The 20,140-nt window shown below is 43.4% G+C and overlaps 2 protein-coding genes across 7 annotated transcripts in view; one reads left to right on the top strand and one right to left on the bottom strand.

Moving 5' to 3' along the window:
* Positions 1 to 91: 91 nt before the first annotated feature.
* Positions 92 to 19,166, top strand: PLA2G12B (phospholipase A2 group XIIB). Of its 5 annotated transcripts, none has more exons than XM_081861991.1 (5): positions 92 to 440; positions 4,706 to 4,794; positions 7,048 to 7,213; positions 10,636 to 10,755; positions 18,677 to 19,166. In XM_081861991.1, the coding sequence occupies exons 1-4, from the start codon at positions 203 to 205 to the stop codon at positions 10,752 to 10,754; spliced, it is 612 nt and encodes a 203-aa protein (XP_081718117.1). In that variant the 5' UTR covers positions 92 to 202; the 3' UTR covers position 10,755; positions 18,677 to 19,166. The 5 variants fall into 5 exon arrangements, with proteins under 5 accessions (XP_081718117.1, XP_081718116.1, XP_081718118.1 ...); XM_081861990.1 differs by lacking the exon at positions 18,677 to 19,166 and adding an exon at positions 14,302 to 15,249; XM_081861992.1 differs by lacking the exon at positions 18,677 to 19,166 and adding an exon at positions 13,606 to 13,792.
* The window catches only part of OIT3 (oncoprotein induced transcript 3), a 33,899-nt gene continuing 27,323 nt past the window's right edge, over positions 13,565 to 20,140 (bottom strand). For both annotated transcript variants that reach the window (XM_081861870.1, XM_081861871.1), the window contains exons 8-9: positions 15,432 to 15,531; positions 13,565 to 13,984 (exon numbers count right to left, since the gene is read on the bottom strand). In XM_081861870.1, the coding sequence (XP_081717996.1) occupies positions 13,808 to 13,984; positions 15,432 to 15,531 (277 nt within the window). In that variant the 3' untranslated portion in view covers positions 13,565 to 13,807. The remainder of the gene's footprint in view (positions 13,985 to 15,431; positions 15,532 to 20,140) is intronic.

Below are 20,140 nucleotides of genomic sequence, written 5' to 3'. Positions count from 1 at the left end.
TGCTTCGACCAAAGTATCTGAACTTTGTGCTCTCTCTTAACTGTGGTGACCTCATCCTGCTGCCCCAGCAGCAGCGTTTAAAGTCCACCAGAGAAGGGTGTACACACAGGCCGTGTAAAACCTCCGGAGCAGCTCAGTTGTCATTTTTCACTAACCCCTCGCTGTCCCGCTAAACTTCCCCTGTGCCTGGATTTGCTTCAAAATGAAACTGTTTGGCAGCTTGTTGATTCTCTGCATGTCTCTGGCCGTGGGGACAGGCACTGAAGAGACAATTCAGGACAACGCAGCCCATCCATCAGCAGTGCCCGAGGAAGCCTCTTTTTCAGATTGGGGTATTGGGACCATCCGGGATGGCTTTGAGACTGTGAATGCCTATTTAGACTACGTATCAGAGCTGCTAGGAGGGAAGAATGGCGTCTGCCAGTACCGGTGTAGATATGGTAAGCTCCTCTGCTTTCACTTCTATTTAGCACTTGTTTCATTCCAGTTAGTGATAGCCTGGGCAAATTCAAACCTATATCAGCTTCTCAATAGTTGACCAGAATATTGCTTTTTACATAAGAGGCCTGCTGGATGAGTCCATAGGTCCAGCCAGGGGTGGATCTGCTCTGAAAGTAATGAAGATTAAGCTTCAGGGCCCATAATCCTGGACTGGCCCCAGAAGCGACTTTAGTCCACAATGTTTTTTTAAAAAAATGGTTCTAGTAGATGCAAATTGAGTTGCACGACTCAAATTGATTATTATGTTGTTCCTGCATGTATTTCAAGAACCCCAAAGTTTGAGAGTCAATAGCACAGATGTTGTAAAGGTGAACAGCCCCACTGAAGAACGTAACAGTGGTTAGTTCGTTGCTGGTTGCAAAGGGGCTCCCCATAACAATTCAAGTTTCAGGGCTCCCCAAATGTCCTGCACCCTGTTCTCACAGTGACCAACCAGATGCCTGTGGCAACCCTGCAAGCAGGACCTAAGCACAGCAACTCTTGTGGCTGGTATACTGGGAGGTAGAGCATAGCCATCTTGTTGTCATTTTTTTATTATGGTTGATGAACTTGCACACTTTGGCTAGGCATATTTGTTGATCTGGGCTACATACTGCTTGAAGTTTCCAAGCCATCATCAGTAACATAGTTTATGTAATCCTCATTTCACCTATTTAGAATGGATAAATATATCCTTTGACTTCTCCCTGAACCAGGCAACAGATACTTCAAAATTCAGACCTGTCTTCTCCAGTTCAATGGACCAGGGCAGCCTTTGCCAATCTGCTGTCCTTCAGATGTTTAGGACAACAACCCTCCAGTGTCCTTAATTTTCAGGGATGCCCCTGATTTAGAGAATCCATCCCGGTTTCTGTTTTGATCATTGAATGTCCTGCTTTTCCTTACAATGTCCCTATTTTCACTGGAGAAATGTTGGGGGTATGGAGTCAGCCAACCCCCAAGGTGTCTGAAGGCAATCCTGTATTGGGAAGGTTTTTTTTAAAAAAAAATGTTTAATGTTTTCTTATCTTTTTATATATGTTGGAAGCTGCTCAGAGTGGCTGGGGCAACCCAGTAAGATGTGTGGGGTATATGTTGGAGGATATGCCATCATCCCCATCTATCCAAAATATCTGAAGGGCAACAGATTGATGAAGACTGGACTTCGAGAATCAGGCTTCCAGGTGCTGGGTTAGAAATTGCTTGCACCAGCTAGTGCTACATGGGCAGCTCCCATCTGCATGCAGCTTCTGGAACTGTGCATGTGGTTTGTGTCACTAGATAGAAAGCCTTAAGCAAAGCAGCCAAGACTGCTGGTTTGGTCAGCTCAGATTTATTCTTTAGGAGTAGAAACACTAAACATTTGCTGTCTAGAATGGTTTGGGGATAGTGAAGAACATCCACAATCTCTTTGGAGGCCAAAAACTTTGTTTTTTTCTTGTTTTGTTGAGACTAACAAGTTACAACCATACATTTTGCTTTTATGGTGCCTCCCACACTCCATTAACCTCTGAAATTGGTACCAATAGAGTCCCCAGGAGCTGTTAATCAATTCGCTGCTCATTTCTTCCCCCAGAGTGGACGGTTGTTATTCACCTTGATTTTTCTTTTCTGGGTCACAAAAACTCCTCAAGGCTTTGCATCTTAAAAAAACAACAAGCAGACTGAGTATTTCTGTAATATGTGCAGCTGCCCAGTGCTACAGATGGTTTGGGTTCAATTCACACATTATAGTGGTACCATGGTTCTCAGACTTAATCTGTTCCAGAAGTCTGTTCCAAAACCAAAGCGTTCAAAAACCAAGGCACACTTTCCCATAGAAAGTAATGCAAAACAGATTAATCCGTCCCAGACTTTTAAAAACAACCCCTAAAACAGCAATTTAACATGAATTTTACTATCTAATGAGACCATTGATCCACAAAATGAAAGCAATAATCAATTTACTGTACTATAAAATAAATAAAACAGTATTGTAGATGATAAAAATTAAAATTAATTTTCTTTCTTACCTGCACAAATGGTAGTCATTGTTTGCATAGGGGGCTTTTATCCATTTCTGCAGTCAATCAATCAATCAGTCAGTCAGTCAGTCAGTTGCCGAACTGGGATCCACACAATCACAAAAACAGATTACCGTAACTGAAAAAGCCTCAAAAACAAAAAGACAAAATAAATAGCAAAAACAAAAGCACCAAATATAAGCTCCAAATATCACCTTAGAACACTGCAAGGTTTGAATTACAATGGGGGGAATGCAAATTAGCAGCGCAACAGGAAACACAGGGGGACTCAAAACAGAGCACGTTCGGCTTCTGAAAAAAAGTTTGAAAACAGGAACACCTACTTCCAGTTTTGCAGCGTTTGGGTTCCAAGTTGTTCGTGAACTAAGCTGTTCGAAAACCGAGGTACAGAGGTACCTCGGGTTACATACGCTTCAGGTTACAGACTCCACTAACCCAGAAATAGTACCTTGGGTTAAGAACTTTGCTTCAGGATGAGAACAGAAATCATGCAGCGGCGGTGCAGCAGCAGCGGAAGGCCCCATTAGCTAAAGTGGTGCCTCAGGTTAAGAACAGTTTCAGGTTAAGAACAGACCTCCGGATTGAATTAAGTTCTTAACCCGAGGTACCACTGTAACACTGTACATTTTAATGCAATGCAGACAAGGACGCTCATCAAAGATTCAGCTGTTTGTCAGGTGTACATTCAACTGCAAACCTGGGTTAACAGCCATGTCCAGCATCCTGTTCTCACAGTGGCCAACCAGGTGCCCACAAGACAGGATCTCACAATGATCTCCGTTGGCTCATCCACCAAGGGGATGGGGGACCGGTGCCAGTAAATGAAGGGAGGGATTTATCCTGTTATGATATGGCATCTGACATGTCATCAAGGGTTATGGCATCTTGCCCCTCGTTTGTTCTTGGAATGCTGACAGCTAGGTTGGCAACCAGTGAAAGTTTGAAGAACTTTCTGTCCGTATCTGAAGTACAGGGACTTCCACAGACTATTTGGCTCCTGGAAAGTAAATAATGCAGTACCTCAGACCACTCTTCCACACCCTAACACTCTGAAGGGCAACAAAGAGAGAATGATTCCTATATTTTCAGGGTATGAGTGTCATTGCTTAGGCAACCAAAAGGCATCACACACACACACACACACACACACACACACACGGAATAGTTACAAGTTTGGGGGAGTCCTAAGTTTTTAGAAGGTACAAAAACCCTGAGATGGAAATGCATTGCGTTTCTTGGCCTAACTGCATTTCCATTGTATACATGAACTGGATCGTACAGAGAACAGAGAACCCACAGTATTGGGTTGTTAGCATGCAATGTTACTTATGGGAGACACATATTTGCTCATTGACTGTTGACATCTTTTGAAATACTACATTTTACATCCGATAAAATAAAAAACAAGATGTCAACACTTGAATTTTGACAGGAAACGCCCTTTCAAAATGAGTATTTCAATTCTGAATGTGAAATGGATGTTTTACATGTTGAGTGTTGGAATTAACCACTTTGCTAGATTTTTAAAAACACCTTTGCAAAATTAAATTTTAATTGCAATTCTAGTCTGTTGTAAATAGCATGAAATAAAGGATATGGATATGTATAGATATGAATGACTTCAACTTTATATTATGAAACTTGTTTGGCAACAGACTATGGGGGACACTTGGAACAGTGCCAGTCAGGGGACTCCAATATCCATCAGCGAGGGCAGGGCCCAATCCTGCTTGTTGTAGCAGTGACATTACTCAGTACCCTCTACTGTGCAGCAGCCCTTCTGTACAGGGGCAAAGCTTGACTCCTATTTATGGTGGCCGCCTGCCATCTTACATCACCCAGATGCAATGCCCTGGCCATTAGATCAATGAACACTAGAGGTTTCATTGACCTATGGGCCAGGGACTTACATCTTGGGCCACTTAAAAGATCAGGTGGCTACTGTAGATGGATTCAAGTTTCACCACCGCCTGGTGCTAAAGGGCCCTTCCAGCCCCCTGGGGCCTTCAGCTGTTGCTTCTAGTCCTGTTCCCAAGGATGCCCAACTAAATTGATTCCTTGCTCTTTGGCAAAGCCAAGCCAGTCCTTTCCTGATGCTCACCAGCCCTGCAATAAGCTTTGTACAAAGTCCTCCTTTCCAAGGCTGTCACATCTAGAACTATTAATGCTTTCTTTGGGTGTGTTATCCACTTGTCTTACAGGGAAAGCACCAATGGCCAGGCCAGATTACAAGTCTCCAGAACCCAATGGCTGCAGCTCCTATTTCCTGGGTCTCAAGGTACCCGAAAGTGTATGTACTGCTAACATCTCATTACCCAGTGAAATGATTTACTAACCACACTTGCCTTTTCAGGCAGGGTTGTGATTGCTTGGTGCTTTTTGTCCCTTGATCTGTCCAGGCTCTCCCAATGGGAAGAGCGTCCCACTCAATGTTTGCCCAGACAGCCACTCTCATCCTGATGTCAAGTGCAAGCTGTCTGCCTTGTGTGTGCCAGAGGTGACGGCTGGCTGCTGATGGCAAACAAAGCGATCACGTCTCAACTGACTGCTACCCGTATAATTTACTGTTTGATTGGCCAGTCACCCGAGCATTTAGCTTCCAACTGTTGGTGGCTGCTGTGGTGAACAAATAAATCCTCTGGATGGGGACTGCATAAATGGATGCAGGATTCACGACTCCAATTATCTTCATAATTACAGAAAGGCAAAAATGAAAGAAAGCGGGATCTGTAATAAAAACGAGTGGAAAAGCACTCCAAAGAGCTGACATGGTACCTGGATGTGGACCAGATTGGAATGCATGAGTTGTAACTGATGGGCTTTGGTCCTAAATGCCAACTGGCACCATCGCCTCAGAGGGACTCAGCATCTGGCAGTTTGAGGCAGATGGGCAATATCTTTTTCTTTTCTTCTTCTTTGGCAATCACTCGTAGCCGATTAAGATTGTCTTCCATAAACAGGATTTTAACAGTGGGTTTGTAAGTGACTGTGGAGGCCAATTCTGGATCCACACGTCCTTCCACAGTGGGGACATAGGCTTCCGGGTGGGAGTTGGTCATGGTGAGGGTTTGCCAAACGTGCCTTCCTCTTAGCACGTTTCTCCCTTTCGTTCGAGTGTTTTGAGTTCGAGTGTCTTCAAAGCCCATGACACCTTTGGTGAAGGCTGTTCTCCAATTGGAGCACTCTCAGGCCAGTGTTTCCCAGTTGTCAGTTTTTAAAGATTTGCCTTGAGAGAGTCTTTAAACCTCTTTTGTTGACCACCAGCATTAAACTTTGCATTTTTAAGTTTGGAATAGAGTACTTGCTTTGGAAGACGATAATCAGGCATCCGCACAACATGACCAGTCCAACGAAGTTGATGTTGAAGAACCCTATATAAATGACAGTGTCCCCTTGTTCTGTAAACGTGAGTTGCTCCTTGTCAGTGGAAGCCTCGCCATACGTGGCTTGATGTTTCCTTGAAGAAGATTCGTCCTTCTTTGATACTGGTCAGCAAATGAAATATATTTCACTGTGTTCAGGGTGTTACCTGACCAAGAAAAGAAATATGTGTGGTTCATTGACATATTCAGGTCATCTGTGGCGAAGGTGGATGATGACAAGCCTATTCTTGTATTAACTGCCATCTCTGTAGTCAATAGCCATGGGCAACCACATGTTAGGACAGCCTTCCCCAACCTGGTGCCCTCCAGATGGTTTGGACCACAGCTCCCATCAGCCTTGACCAGAGGCTGATTTAAGACAAAGGTAACCAACAAGGTGCCAGGTTCAATCCCCGGCATCTCCCGCTACATCTGGGAGAGACCCCTTCCTGAAACCTTGGAGAGCTCCTGCCAGTCATTGTGGGCACTGCTGAGCTTAGTGGACCAATGGTCTGATTTGGTATGAGGCCGCTTCCAATGTTACTCCTTTGAGGGGAATTGGGAGCCTACAAAATCTGAAGGACACCATGTTAGCTCTGCACAAGGAACTATGGCATTGTTTCCCAAGACAAGTGACATGGCTATTTGATAGGCATAAAGGTAAAGGTAAAGGGACTCCTGACCATTAGGTTCAGTTGTGACCAACTCTGGGGTTGCGGCGCTCATCTCACTTTATTGGCCGAGGAAGTCCGGGTCACGTGGCCAGCATGACTAAGCTGCTTCTGGCGAACCAGAGCAGTGCACGGAAATGCCGTTTGCCTTCCCGCCAGAGCGGTACCTATTTATCTACTTGCACTTTGACGTGCTTTCGAACTGCTAGGTTGGCAGGAGCAGAGACCGAGCAACGGGAGCTCACCCCGTCGCGGGGATTCAAACTGCTGACCTTCTGATCGGCAAGTCCTAGACGCTGTGGTTTAGCTATTGTTTAATCTCACTGCAGCATGTTTTTCTCATCCTGTTGGTCTCCTAAGAACCGTCAGTATCAGGCAGTTCAATCCGTTGCAGCTAATCCATGCAAAATTAAATTTTATAAACAGCATTCAGAGAAGAAATATGAGGGGAGGGAGGGAAGCGATGTTGTGTGTCAGAGAATCTTTTCTTCCTTCTCCTTTCATGTACAGCTGGATATGGGTATCCCTGCCATGACTAAGTGTTGCAACCAGCTGGATATATGCTATGATACCTGCGGGGCCAACAAATACCGCTGCGATGCCAAGTTTCGCTGGTGTTTGCAGTCCATCTGCTCCGACCTCAAGCGCAGCCTTGGCTTCGTCTCCAAGGTGGCAGGTGAGTTTCCCACCCAGGGATGCATTAAGTGGAAGGAAGTGTAACTCAGTGATGGCTAACTTCCTAAGCAGTTGGTGGGAATGAGGCAGTAGGGAATGTCCTTTGAAGGGGTGAAACTTAATTTTTTCAAGTTTCTTCAGTCTCAAAAACATGTTTTTGGGTGTGAGGAATTCAAATCGGCTATTATTTTTGTGATTGGACAACCTTTAGCTTGGTAAGTCTACGCTTGATGAAGAAGCACATAAACTGCTTTGGGAAAGCAAAATAATTTTAATTTTACTTTCTGAAAATGCCAGGTAATAGTATTTCAAATTATATTTTAATAAGCACCAAAGATACTTGCTAGCACTTCAGACACCACACTTTTACATAGCATCAGCAGGAGCTATTACAAATGGAAAGTGGACCGGGCAAACATAAGCTGCATAACATACATTTAAAGCAGTATGCTACCACTTTAAACAGCCATGGCTTCGCCCAAAGAATTCTGAGAGCTGTCATTTGTTAAGGGTGCTGAGAGTTGTTAGGAGACCCCAGTTCCCCTCACAGAGCTACAATTCTCAGAGTTGCCTAGGAAGAGGTGTTGATGGTAAAACCACTTTGTGAACTGTAGCTCTAGGAGGGAAATAGGAGGTCCTGTAACAACTCTCAGTACCCTTAACAAACCACAGCTCCCAGAATTCTTTTGGGGGAAGCCATGGATAATTAAAGTAGTAGTGTAGTGCTTTAAATGTATGTTGCGATGTGGCCATAAACATGTAGTCTGTGTCTGACCCCAGGCAAATGTTGGGTTCAGGAGCTGCCAATTAGCTGCCTCAGTGTAAGGATAGGAAGATGTGTCCATGTTGGTTGTTTTTTCCCATTTCTCCAGTCTTAAATTGGGTTACTTGTATTTCTACATATGTTTTCAATCCTTTATTTTTTTTAAAAAGAAGTCTTCAGGCATATTTGTATGCATTTCTCCTGATGCACACCTTGTCGCAGTCAACTTTTTTTTTTTTTAGTTTATTCATTTTCGAGAGCAATTTCCCCCAACAGAAGGCATGTTACCTTCACTGTGAGTTTTTATGCGCAGCTTTCATTAATATTACATTTTTGTACATATTCTTTGGCTGGAGAAATGCAGTGCAAAATCTGGAGATGAGTCAATTTCCAAGAAGCATCTCAGTATTGTAGTGGGAGAATTTGGGGATTTAGCGTTAAAATGCAAACTAAATCAATTTCTCCCCCTTCACTCCTCCTGTGTAGATGAGCAGATTTTCAGAAAGATTCCCTAGGAATCTTAATAAGTGGGCAGGGGAGGGGGAGGAGTGTACTGCCTAATGTGTGCTGCTTTGAAAAATATTGTTCCCACAGTGTCTAGCCTTTCTCTCCCCGCCCCCAACACCATTTACCCCTCTCTGGTTCAGCTTCCAGCAATTAGATGGCAAAGGGGTCACTAATTTATTTTCCAAGTGTAACAATTAAGATAAATGGGGAAGTTCAGAGCTGCTGATGCAGACGCTCAGCAGATTCTCTAAGACAGTTTCCCTCATCATTGGCTTCCTGTCTCATTAGGATGATGAAACGTGTGTGGTTTTAGTACTTATAGGTGTACACAACCTACTAGAAACCAAAGAAAAAAATCATGCCAGTTGCCCTGTAAAGATTATATGCTGTGAGCATCTTAGCAATTCATCACTTGCATCAGGGATGGGGAATCTGCAGGTGTTGCTCAGTTTCAACCATCCTTGACCATTTTCCCCGTCGGCCATTCAAACCTTTCAGATATACCAGCTTCCCAGTTTCCTAGATTTCCTCTACACCATGAGGATCAAAAATTATATTGAATTGAAGTAATGAAACTCCCTACTTAATTATGGGTCTTCCCCTTGCACTCCTAGATCACATCTTTGCCAGGGATGCAGGAACCTTTTAAAAAAATTATTACAATTATTATTATTATTATTATTATTATTATTATTATTATTATTATTATTATTATTAATATACTGCCCTATACCTGGATGTCTCAGGGCAGTTCACAGAATAAAAGCGAAATATAAAACTGCAAAATACATAATCAAAACAACAACAACACAATAATGCCCCCCCAAAAGCCACAATTTAAAAGGGCATAGAATGTCAATCAAATCAACCAAAGGCCTAGTTAAAAAGGAACATTTTTGCCTGGTGTATAATGAAGGCGCCAGGTGAACTTCCCTGGGAAGAGCATTCCTCAGATGGGAAGACACTGCAGAGAAGGCCCATTCTTGTGTTGTCACCCTTCGGACCTCTCGAGGAGGCAGCACATGCACACAAACCTGCTATTTACTTAAAAAGAAGAAGGGTGAGAGAGTCAAATTATAAATGTAGTATCTTGTTTAACTGTTAATAAGAAAGGGAACAGTCAAGTATAGTAGGGGTATGGAACCTTTCTCCTACAGGCCAAATTTGGCCTGCCAGACTTCTCCATTTGGCAAGCTTTGGCATTTGGGGCAAGCTACGCCCACCTGCCCTACACCTGATGGGGAAGGCAAGGGCGGAGCTTGGCCAAAAGGGGCTTTGCAGGCACTTAGTGCCTGAAAAGCTCCTTGTGCAGTGCTTGCAAAGCACCCAACAACCAGATGTTGAGTGCTTCAGAAACGCTACGCAAAGGGCTTTGCAAACCCTATGATTAATGCTTGGCAAGCGCTGAGGGGAGAACTTGCAGAATGCTTTGTGCAGCACTTCCCAACCAGCCTGACAACCTGCTTCCCAAGCACTGGGCTTTGAAATCTTGCTGAGTCCTAGGCACAGCACCCAGCTATCAGGTGGCTGTTGGATGTTTGGGTAGAACTGGGCACAGCACCATCGTCATGGGTCAACAATGACATGTGTCAATAACCCAATATCATCATGACTTCAGATGATTGACAAGTGAGTGGTTCCCCATCACCACCTGGCAAAGTTGGCCCAAGAGGTTCAGGGGAGATAAAGATATGGCCTTCTGGGCTGAAGGTTTCCCCACCCCTGGATTATAGTGTGATATTCTAGTGAGCATCCACAAAATAGTCTTTGGCTATTTTATGGAAAGGTGAGGTAGAAATCCTAGCAATAAACAAAGAAATTTGCAGTGCAAATGACAGAACTGCTTATCAGCTACACCAGACACAGGAAACTGGGAACTGTAGCTTACCACCACAGAGCTACAGTTCCCAGCACCATTCCTGGGAATTCTTTAGGGGAAACCATGCACTTTGGATGTAAAGGATGTCTCCATAGCCTAGCACTTCTCAGCTGGCAGTTCCAATTGAGCTAAACCAGCTCCCCTTGGTATGATGGATCATGAAGCTGTCTGTATGACAAGCAGCTGCCTATAGAGAAGCAGACCAAACCTCAGTAGGCACACAGTGGAAATTGTTGATTGGCCCTGACATGCTCCTCTTTGTCCTCTGTTCCAGCATGTGAATCAGTAGCCGACGCCGTATTTAAAACAGTGAGGACTCTGGGCTGCCGTCCTTTCATGGACAGCCAAAGAAGCGCTTGCATTTGTCAGGAGGAAGAACGGGAAGAGTTGTGAGGTGAGCGTCAAACTGCCTGACAGCGATAGCTTTGAATTCATGCGCCCACTTGCTTAGAAGCGGGTCCGCTCTCTACTCCCTACACAGGTGCAATTTTGGCAGCGGTTACATTAGGGGAGCAGATCATTGCGATCACTGCAAATGCCTTAATTGCAGCTTGAAGACTGGAACCGATTGCCTTGGCCCGGCACCCTCGTCTGTTCCATCTGACAACTTCTTTCACCTTCCCAAAGCATCTGTTTGGCATAATGACAAACCTCAGTGAAGACCAACTGCGATGTGTGTGTGTGTGTGAGAGCATTCCAGATGTGACAAAGGATACAGAGAAAACGTGACATTGGCTATAGTACATTTCTGCAACAAATATTCACACATCCGACTGGCTGTTATCACCAGACATTTAATGCTGCCATAGTGGTGTAGAGCCAGTCAAGGGACATGAGAATCCCATTCTATTGGAAAAACAGGTGCAGGGTTGCACCAGTAGTCCTGGATCATGGACTACTCAACAGCACACATAATGGCTGGTTCTGGGGATTTCCCAAAAGACAAAAAAAGAGGGAAGAATGACAAGATCACAGTGTGGGTTTTGAAGTTACTCTTAATTTTATTTCCATTAAGGCATTGCTCCACTTAAAGAGAAGCAACATACATATTGCTTAATAACAAGAAACAAAGGTATATTGACTATTTGAAAAGTTTATTATGGTAGGCCATTGTAAAACTAACTTTTATTAAATAACATATATAGTTCAAAATAACATCAGAGCTTGCCAGTAACATTTACGATGCACTCTTCTAGCTACAAAGGATTACTATTATTTTACAACTTCGGGTGGCACTACTATATATTTTTTTAGAACCATCCTCATTCTTCCAAAATATAACTCTTAGACCCTCTAGGTTATTTCTCTGTAAACACAAATTGCCACTTGTCCCAAATTTGAACGTTTTTGATATTTTGCCTGTTGCCCTCTGATAAAATAACACCATGATTCCTTTTCTAAACATATCCTGCTGCACCTAAACTTATGTTCTCTGGTTCTTGATTATCTGAAACTCTTGGAGCTGTTTTTAACACTGTTGAACTTGTCCGTCCATTTACATTATGAATGCCTTACAGAATTTACTCTTTTCAGTACAGTATTTACTCTTTTCCATGATCCCATAACTAAATAAACCCCCCTCCCTATTTAGGCTATCCTGCGATAAGTGTGTTGTCTCCAAATATTTCATTCCTCCATCTGGGTTGATGTTTGGTAGGTCCATCAGTTAGTTGTTGAGCTTTGTGGAAATTCCCCCCATATGTCAATTCCACCTTTGAAATCCCGGTAATGGCAGCCCTACATCAGTTTCCTATACTGCCTTTTATCATTATATTTTAAATTCCTAACAATAGGTGTGCATGATGAGAGCAATATGATCAAAACATTACAAAACATAAATTCTATGTTATTTGGGATGGAGAATGGAGATTCACACTAAGAATGCTACAATTAATGAACTTCCTAGTAATACACAGTTAGCAAGTTAAAACATATAGAATTTTCAGCACCTAGTTCCAAACCTTTTTAATTTTTTAATTTTTTTAGTGTAGATGATATAGTTTGAACACATGGTGCATATATCTTACATCAGTGCTGACTGTGAGCCTATGCAAGGCATTTGGCTACAACCAACAAAATATTTCTTAATAATCCTTACAAAAAGTAGAGAGAAGATATAGGAAGAGGACATTGCAAAGGCTTTAAAGGGGAACAACACGAATTCTGGACTTTCCTGGCCAGAGCTTGCCAAAGGCATTTTCCTGCTTGTGTTGAAGGACAAAAGGGAGCCTTCCCCCCATTCTATATATTGAAACCAACTTGACTGGAAGTTTAATTTTATTACACCTGCAGGCAGCATCTCACCTGAAGGCAACAGCTGCCCATTCCCCAGCATCTGCTGCATAAGGCAGCTGCCCCCTTCTGCCTAATGGTAGGACTGGCCCTGATTCTAGCATAAGTACTTTGTGGACTATAGAGAAAGATGTTCCCCAACAGTATCACTGAAGTCCACAAAATTTATTGAATAGGAAATAGAGACTAAGTTGGTAACCCTATTCACACTTACTTTGGAGTAAGCACTATTGGACAAGGTGGTACTTACTTCTGAGCAGACAGTAATAGAGTTGCATTGCATTTCTTTTCCCCGAATCCAGTAACTTCAATTAATCCTATGAGCTTCAGTGGTCATGCAGCCATCTTTTACTGGGTGAGATCTATCACACTGACATTTGGATTGGTGTTCATGAATCTGTCGCTGTGAAGAGCTTCAACACCTTTCCAGACTGCAAATTACTATGCCACTGGTTCATCTGGCTTTAGGAAAGATTTTTCTAGGTCATGATGATATAGGATCTCACCATTTAAATACTATAAAGTGGTTCAAAACTCCTAGATTTTGAACCACTCTGCACCCTCTGCACCCCTTAGTTTGTGTTGATCAACACCTAAAAACGATAAAGTGTGTTAGTTAAGTTGTTGGTATGTTGCAGACAGTGTCCCCCTCCTCTATGTCAGTGTAGCCTTGTAAAAAACCCAAATTCCTGTTCATGAAAATGCTATAGATCTGGACATTTTACATGCTCTTTGAACTAATGATTTCTAACAAAAATTGGTACCATTGTCATCCCTGTGATTCAAATGGCCCATTTAATTTTGCTCCAACCGTCCATTATCAGACATCAAACAGCATTTGGATGAGATTGCATCTAATCTGACCTTAGCAAAGATCATAGGCTTTCACTGGGGAAAGAGGAAATCACATGTTTTGTTTTGTTTGTTGCCTTTATTTTCTTGCCAAACACAGATGACTGCTCACTATCGAAGGTACATAGGAGAAAGCATCAGTGAGACAGCATGTTCACAAGATAAGACAGCCTTTGCCAACCTGGTGCCCTCCAGATGCTTTGGACTACAACTCCCATCAGCCTCAACCAGCATGGAGGCTGTAGGCCCAAAACGGGGGTCGTAGTCTGGTGGGATCTAGGCTGGTGAAGGCTGAGATAGATCTACTTCTCCATGTCAATTCTAATGGGACCACCTGTGAGGATGCGATTAGCCATGTGACTGGCTTCCTCTTCCTCTGACTCTGCCCATCTGCGCATCCGTCTGCGGCAGCCTTGGGCACAGCGAGACCTCTCATCTGTCACTCCACACACAAGGACACGGCAGTGGAGGAACACTTCCTGAATACAAAAAGAGATAAACAAATATGAAGCATCCCAAATGGCCTGGGGGAATCTGTCACGCACATCTGCAGAATCCAGGGATTTGCTAGGTAAAGGAAAGAATTCAGGTTGGTGGGGGGTAGCAGTATTTGTACAGAAGCCAGAAACTCAGAAAACACCCTGTTTTGCCTCACAATCACATGCAACCTATAGGCTTCTGCAGTGGCATGTCTGAAACAGAAGTTCAGAGAAGCAACCTGCTAGGCTTGGAGCCTTTTAGGCTATGAGGCTTACAAATAATTCTGCCTGGGGCTTAGTATTCCTTCTATCTTCAGTGTAGTCTGCTCCCGAGAAGAAGAAATCGACTGAAAAGGCTGCACTGGGATTTTATGCCATAAAACAAAGCAGGTTAAGTATTGATCCGGCAGACACCTCCACTCCAAACCGCCAGACTTTTGCGTACATGTTTTGCATATTGTTTGCATTGAAAATGAGCTTAAATAAGAAAGGAAAAAAAGCATGACAGATAGGTCACAAAGTTTTGATCAGGGTGGTGATCTTAAAACCAGACAGGTTGTACGTAATTTTAGGTTGCAGCAGTATTCAATTCCTGAACAGGAGTTGAAAGTGGTGTCAACAAGCTAAACAGATAACATAATTTCAGCTTCCGCTGCACTTAACAAAGTTCTGTCTCTTTTCCAAGTAGAGGGAATATCTACACCAGTGGTTTTCAATCTTTTTTGAGTCCACGGCTCCCTTGACCAACTACATTCTTTCTGCAGCACCCCATGGGGCTCAGGAGCCCGGTTATGTCACCCCTTGCCTGCAGAGCTAGCAGAGCCTCTCACCCTTTTGCAAATACCACCCCTTGTGGAGTGTTTCCTCAGCCTCCTCTCCTCTCCTCTCTCCTTGGGAGGCCTCTGGGCAGCTGCTGCTGCTGCCCCTAGTCTCTTCGCTCCCCCCCAAAAGAGAGGTGCCTCCTCACACTGCCCCACAGGGGCTTGGGAAGCACCCCTTGGCCAGCCCCAGAGGCACCAATCGCCTGAGGAGCTTGTAACCAGGGCTGCTGCAACAAACAGCTATGGAAGCCTTTGGGAGGCAGAGACGTGAGAGGGCATCAGAGGAGGGAGTGAAGGAAAGAGGGACTGCCTGCGACAATATTGCATCATTCTATTGCATTATATGTGTGTGTGCATTGTATACATATATACATTCCCAATCACCCACTTTGTCATTCCTACACTGTCAGTATGAAAGTATGAAATAAAACCAGAAGTCAGGGAACCAGCAAACTGTTATCCTTATCCTCTTCCTAAAGTGAAATCCCTTATGAAGAACTGGAAGAAGGCAATGCATCTCTGATTTGCATCCTTCAAGGGCACCTCCTGCATCTATTGTCCATGCATGTGTCAGATGTTTTGCTAGCAAACTGCTAAAGGAGCAGCTGCTACGCATTTTCACTCACCTTGTTGTCCTTACCCACAAATTTGAACACTGGGACTTGGAAGTGCTTGGCCAGATGATCTTTGGATGTGTATTGCTTCACAGAGTCATCAGAAACACAGCTGAAGAAAGAGAAAAATGTTAATGGTTTTCACAGACATGGGTGGGGGAATCGCAACACATTCCTCCAAGAACAGAGGCAGCAGGGTAGAGAAGCTGACTCTCCTTGCTTAATAGATGTGTTAGTGGCATAACATCCAAAAATGAAGAGTGGATGGAAAAACAGAAGTGAGAATCAATAGCACTGCCAGAAATTGGGGGAGGGGGGGAAGCAGGCAGAAAAATTGTCAGAATGCACAGTGAATCTCTGAGCATGCTCCCTCCCTCTCTCTCTCCCCCCTCCTGAAAGCCAAGTAATTTGCCAATGTATTGCAATCAAGATTATCCTCAGTTCACCTTTTTGACCAGAGATACACAGATAATAAAGAGCTGGCTGAAGCAGACATTAGCATTTAGTTCAAAGAATATAGTTTCAGAACTAAAGGCGCTCTGGAAACATCATCATCTCTTCCTTCCCTTTCTGATTATTCTCAAAAACACCAAATTATCACAAAAATAAAGTAACTTTTCACAGCAGCCTTTTATTTTATCCTGTTGATTCATTGGGTCTTGTAACAGCTTTGCAGCTTGGATTGTAGGTACTAAGGCAGGAAGCAAACCATAGTTAAAGGTGACTTGAAAGAAAGCTATGCACAAATCTTGAATGTCTACACCAAGGCTGAGGAGCATTTTTCAGCCCAAGGGCTGCATTTGAACCTGGGATAGCTCAGGAGTTAGAGCATGAGACTGTTAATCTCAGGGTCGTGGGTTTGAAACGATTCTTGGACTAGATGTCTCCCCAGCCACTCTGGGCAGCTCCCAATCAAATGTTAAAAACAGTACAGCATTAAATATTAAAAACTTCCCTGAACAGGGCTGCCTTCAGATGTCTTTTAAAGATAGGATAGCTGCTTATTTCCTTCACATCTGAAGGGAGGGTGTTCCACAAGGTGGGCGCCACTACCAAGAAGGCCCCCTGTCTGGTTCCCTGTAACCTCACTTCTCACAATGAGGGAACCGCCAGAAGGCCGTCGGCACTGGATCTCAGTGGCTGAATGATGGGGGTGGAGACGCTCCTTCAGGAATACAGGACTGAGGCCGTCTAGGGCTTTAAAGGTCAGCACCAACACTTTGAATTGTGCTCGGAAACTTCCTGGGAGCCAATGCAGATCTCTCAGGACCAGTGTTATGTGGTCCCGGCGGCCACTCCCAGTCACCAGTCTAGCTGCCACATTCTGGATTAATTGCAGTTTGCGGGTCACCTTCAAAGGTAGCCCCACGTAGAGTGCATTGCAGTAGTCCAAGTGGGAGATAACTAGAGCATGCACTACTCTGGCAAGATGGTCTGCGGGCAGGTAGGGTCTTAGCCTGCATACCAGGTGGAGCTGGTAGACAGCTGCCCTGGACACAGAATTCACCTGCGTCCAAAATGACTCCCAGGCTGCGCACCATGATTCCATGATTTCCTTCTGGACAACTTCCCAGGGGCCATATGCCAATGGAGAGTCGGGCCAGAGACAACAGGGAACAGAGCAATGGATGTGAATGTTACCTTTGTATAGCAGGCTAGTTTCTATATTCAAACACACACACCTCTCTATGGCCTCCTTCCAGGTAACGTCCAGTTAAGCAAGAAACATTATCAGAGTTCAAGGCAAATTCTAGCCAGGAAGAGGGGGAGAGTCCCATGAGCCAGATAGAGAGGTCTGTGGGACCACATTTTGCCTTCAAGTCCTTGCTCTACACTTATTCCACACAGGCCTGCCAAATCTAGTTGACCAGAGATGCCAATGAATCAGTCAGATGCATACTTTGCAAGGCAATGCCTATTTCAAGCTGTATTTGGCTCCCACAAGAACTATTTGTCTCTCTCCAACCAGAGATTCTTAGGGATCATTATACCTCTGAGGTTTGGGGGCCTGTGATGCCAAAAAACAGATGAGTCATACAATTATCTTAGTAGGTTTTCATCTGAATATGACACGGCATCTTATTGTCATCCCAGTTAATCCAGAATTGAAACTAGTGGAATTAATTCAGAGGAAGTAGATGAAGTATGCACTGTAAATGTCATTGCCTTCAAAAGTATGATATAATACTAGGGGAAATGGCCCCAGCTATTAATTAATTGAGAAGAGGGCAATCCAGAATTATGTGATGTATTGTACCTGGTGTTTTCTTATTACAGGAGCAGAATCTTTTCTGGAAGGGGATTTTTAAAAAAATTAATTGATAGATGTTATTTTTCAGTAACCTGTCCTTTCAAAAAGAAAAAAGAAGAAGAAAGAAGCCATCTGGTTTTGCAATATAAGACAACATGGCATTTTTCTTTCCAGCAACCTAATCTCAGGAATGTGGACTTTGAATGTTCTAAACGCTGTAGATAGGAAGAGGAAAGAAACAGACTTGAACTATTATGCTGTTCCCCTGGGTATAATGATATTTGATACTTATGGCATAAATAGCTAATTAACTGCTTATCCAGGGGTGGGAAAGAAAGGGCTCATTGGGCAGGATTTAATTACATTTTTAGTCATAATGATTGCCACCTGAATGCAGCTCCTTACATTATCACCAAAAAGGAGGAAATGTTTTAGTTGACATATGAAGCATGCTCCAAACCTTGTTGTTGTTGCAGATACACATCCCAGGCACTCGCCGTCTAAAGGTTAACATACCGTGTATGTAGAGAAAATTAATGTACTGTTGTGATTTATGTTCCTCTGTTATTCAAAGCTTATGCCATATTACAACAAACTAACACCTCTGGGACATGATGCTGGGGCAAAGCAGTCAGATGGGTGGGGTGTTTAGAGATATATGAGAGAGACAGCAAGCAACTAGACACCTGGAATGTAGATCACAACTACAAGTTTTGCCTGAATAGGCAAGTATATGAATGAGTTGTGTGAGGAAGACTGAGTGGCAGCAGTTCACAGGGACCTCATTTGGATTGTGGAGGACTACCAATGTTGCTTTAGGACTAGAAAAACCTGGCTTCTGCACCTCCATGATACCTGTTCAGTGAATTTGTGAATAAAACTGAAGTTTCCAGTGTGTTCTCCTCTAAAAATGACTAATTGACTCTTGCCAATAGGAAGATTACCCTAAAATAAGAGAGTAACTGAAGTCTATTATCATAACGCTCTTTCATCTCCTCTTCTCCAGGCTAAGCATTCCCAGTTCTTCCAACTGGTTTTCCTCGGACTCAATTTCCAAAACCCCTCACCATCCCAGTAACCACTCTCTGAAAAAGCTCCATTTTGTCAATGGATTGTTGTTGTTGATGTTGTTGTTGATGTTGTTGTTGTTGTTTACAATATGTGGTATCCAGAAGTGAGCACTGTATTTTGGGTGGAATTCACCGAACAGTTGCCTATGGCAGAAGACATGTGCAGGGATTTCTGTCTATACATCAGGGTCCCCCCTATGAAATTGGCTCTAGGTGGGTTGGCAGCCCACACCCCACCCCACTGAAAAGGATGTTCCATCTGGAAAGCTGAAATGTCCTGATGGAAGGCTTAACATTGGGCAACACTGAATTTCTCCCTCTCCCTCCGGATGCAGCCTGAACATGGTGTATAAATTCTTTATCGCGAGTGTTTATTTTTCAGACTCCCTAGGATGTTGGCCCTATCAGTGCCCAAAAATAGATGCAATATCTGAAAGCAGAAAAAAGTTCCTTTGCAGGTTTTTTGTGCGTGGAAATAGCCTACATATCTGAGGGTTGTTTACATGCAATCTAATAAAGAATTATGAAGTCGGTATCAAGCAGTTATTCACAGACCACAGGCTACGTGCCTGGCAAATTTTCAATTTAAAAAATGAGTTTAGGGTTAGCAGTTTTAAAATTGCTCCAAAGGCAGCAGGTACAAAGATGGATCTCTAGAGGGAATTTATAAAATTTATGAGATGCATCTAGAAAAGACAAATGCCCACATATCTTAGAAGACAAGGTAAACGCCAGATGCTACTGAAGTGTTCATCAATAAGGGTGCCCTTGAAGGCATGGTTGGTTCTTAATTGATTACAAAAGTGTACCGTTTAAAAGAACAACCCTGAAAGGAAATTTCATTAATTGTTTGGAATGAAAGTACCTGTACATCAGACTGAGGAGCAGAGGGAAAGAAGAAAATCAAAACTACGGTACTTCATCATCTTTGCTGGGAGACCAGCCACCTATGGCTCTCTCTCTCAACTGCAGCCATTCCACCAGTCTCCTTGAATTGTTTCCATCCTAGCTTCGTGTTATAAGAACTGCAACTTTAAGAAGTAGTGCACGAGCTTGCTTTTCTCCTCCTCTCTTCCCATTCCTTCTGCTTATGTGTCATGTTTGTCAAATAGTACACCAGATCTGTTTTACTACTGATCTTTGTAACCTGCCCTGAGAGTTGTTTTCTGACCAAAGCGTGTGGTAAAAATGCTTTAAATAAATAAATAGGCCTCTTAGGCCTTGCATGTGTTGAAGTAGAGATTAAGTCATGAAATATGCCACAATATAACATTATTAGTCTTCATGCTCCCCCTGGGGAACTTGTATTTTATACAACTTTAAACCCCAAGGGTACAACAGTGTAACAGTCAGTTTTGATTATACAGTTTGGGGGTATGGATGCTTTTTGCTTTGCTTTG

Source organism: Podarcis erhardii, assembly GCF_964252035.2.
Source record: "Podarcis erhardii genome assembly, chromosome: 5".
Lineage (NCBI taxonomy): Eukaryota > Metazoa > Chordata > Lepidosauria > Squamata > Lacertidae > Podarcis > Podarcis erhardii.
The sequence above is the reverse complement of the archived record's forward strand: the minus strand, read 5'-3'. Positions and strand labels throughout refer to the sequence as shown.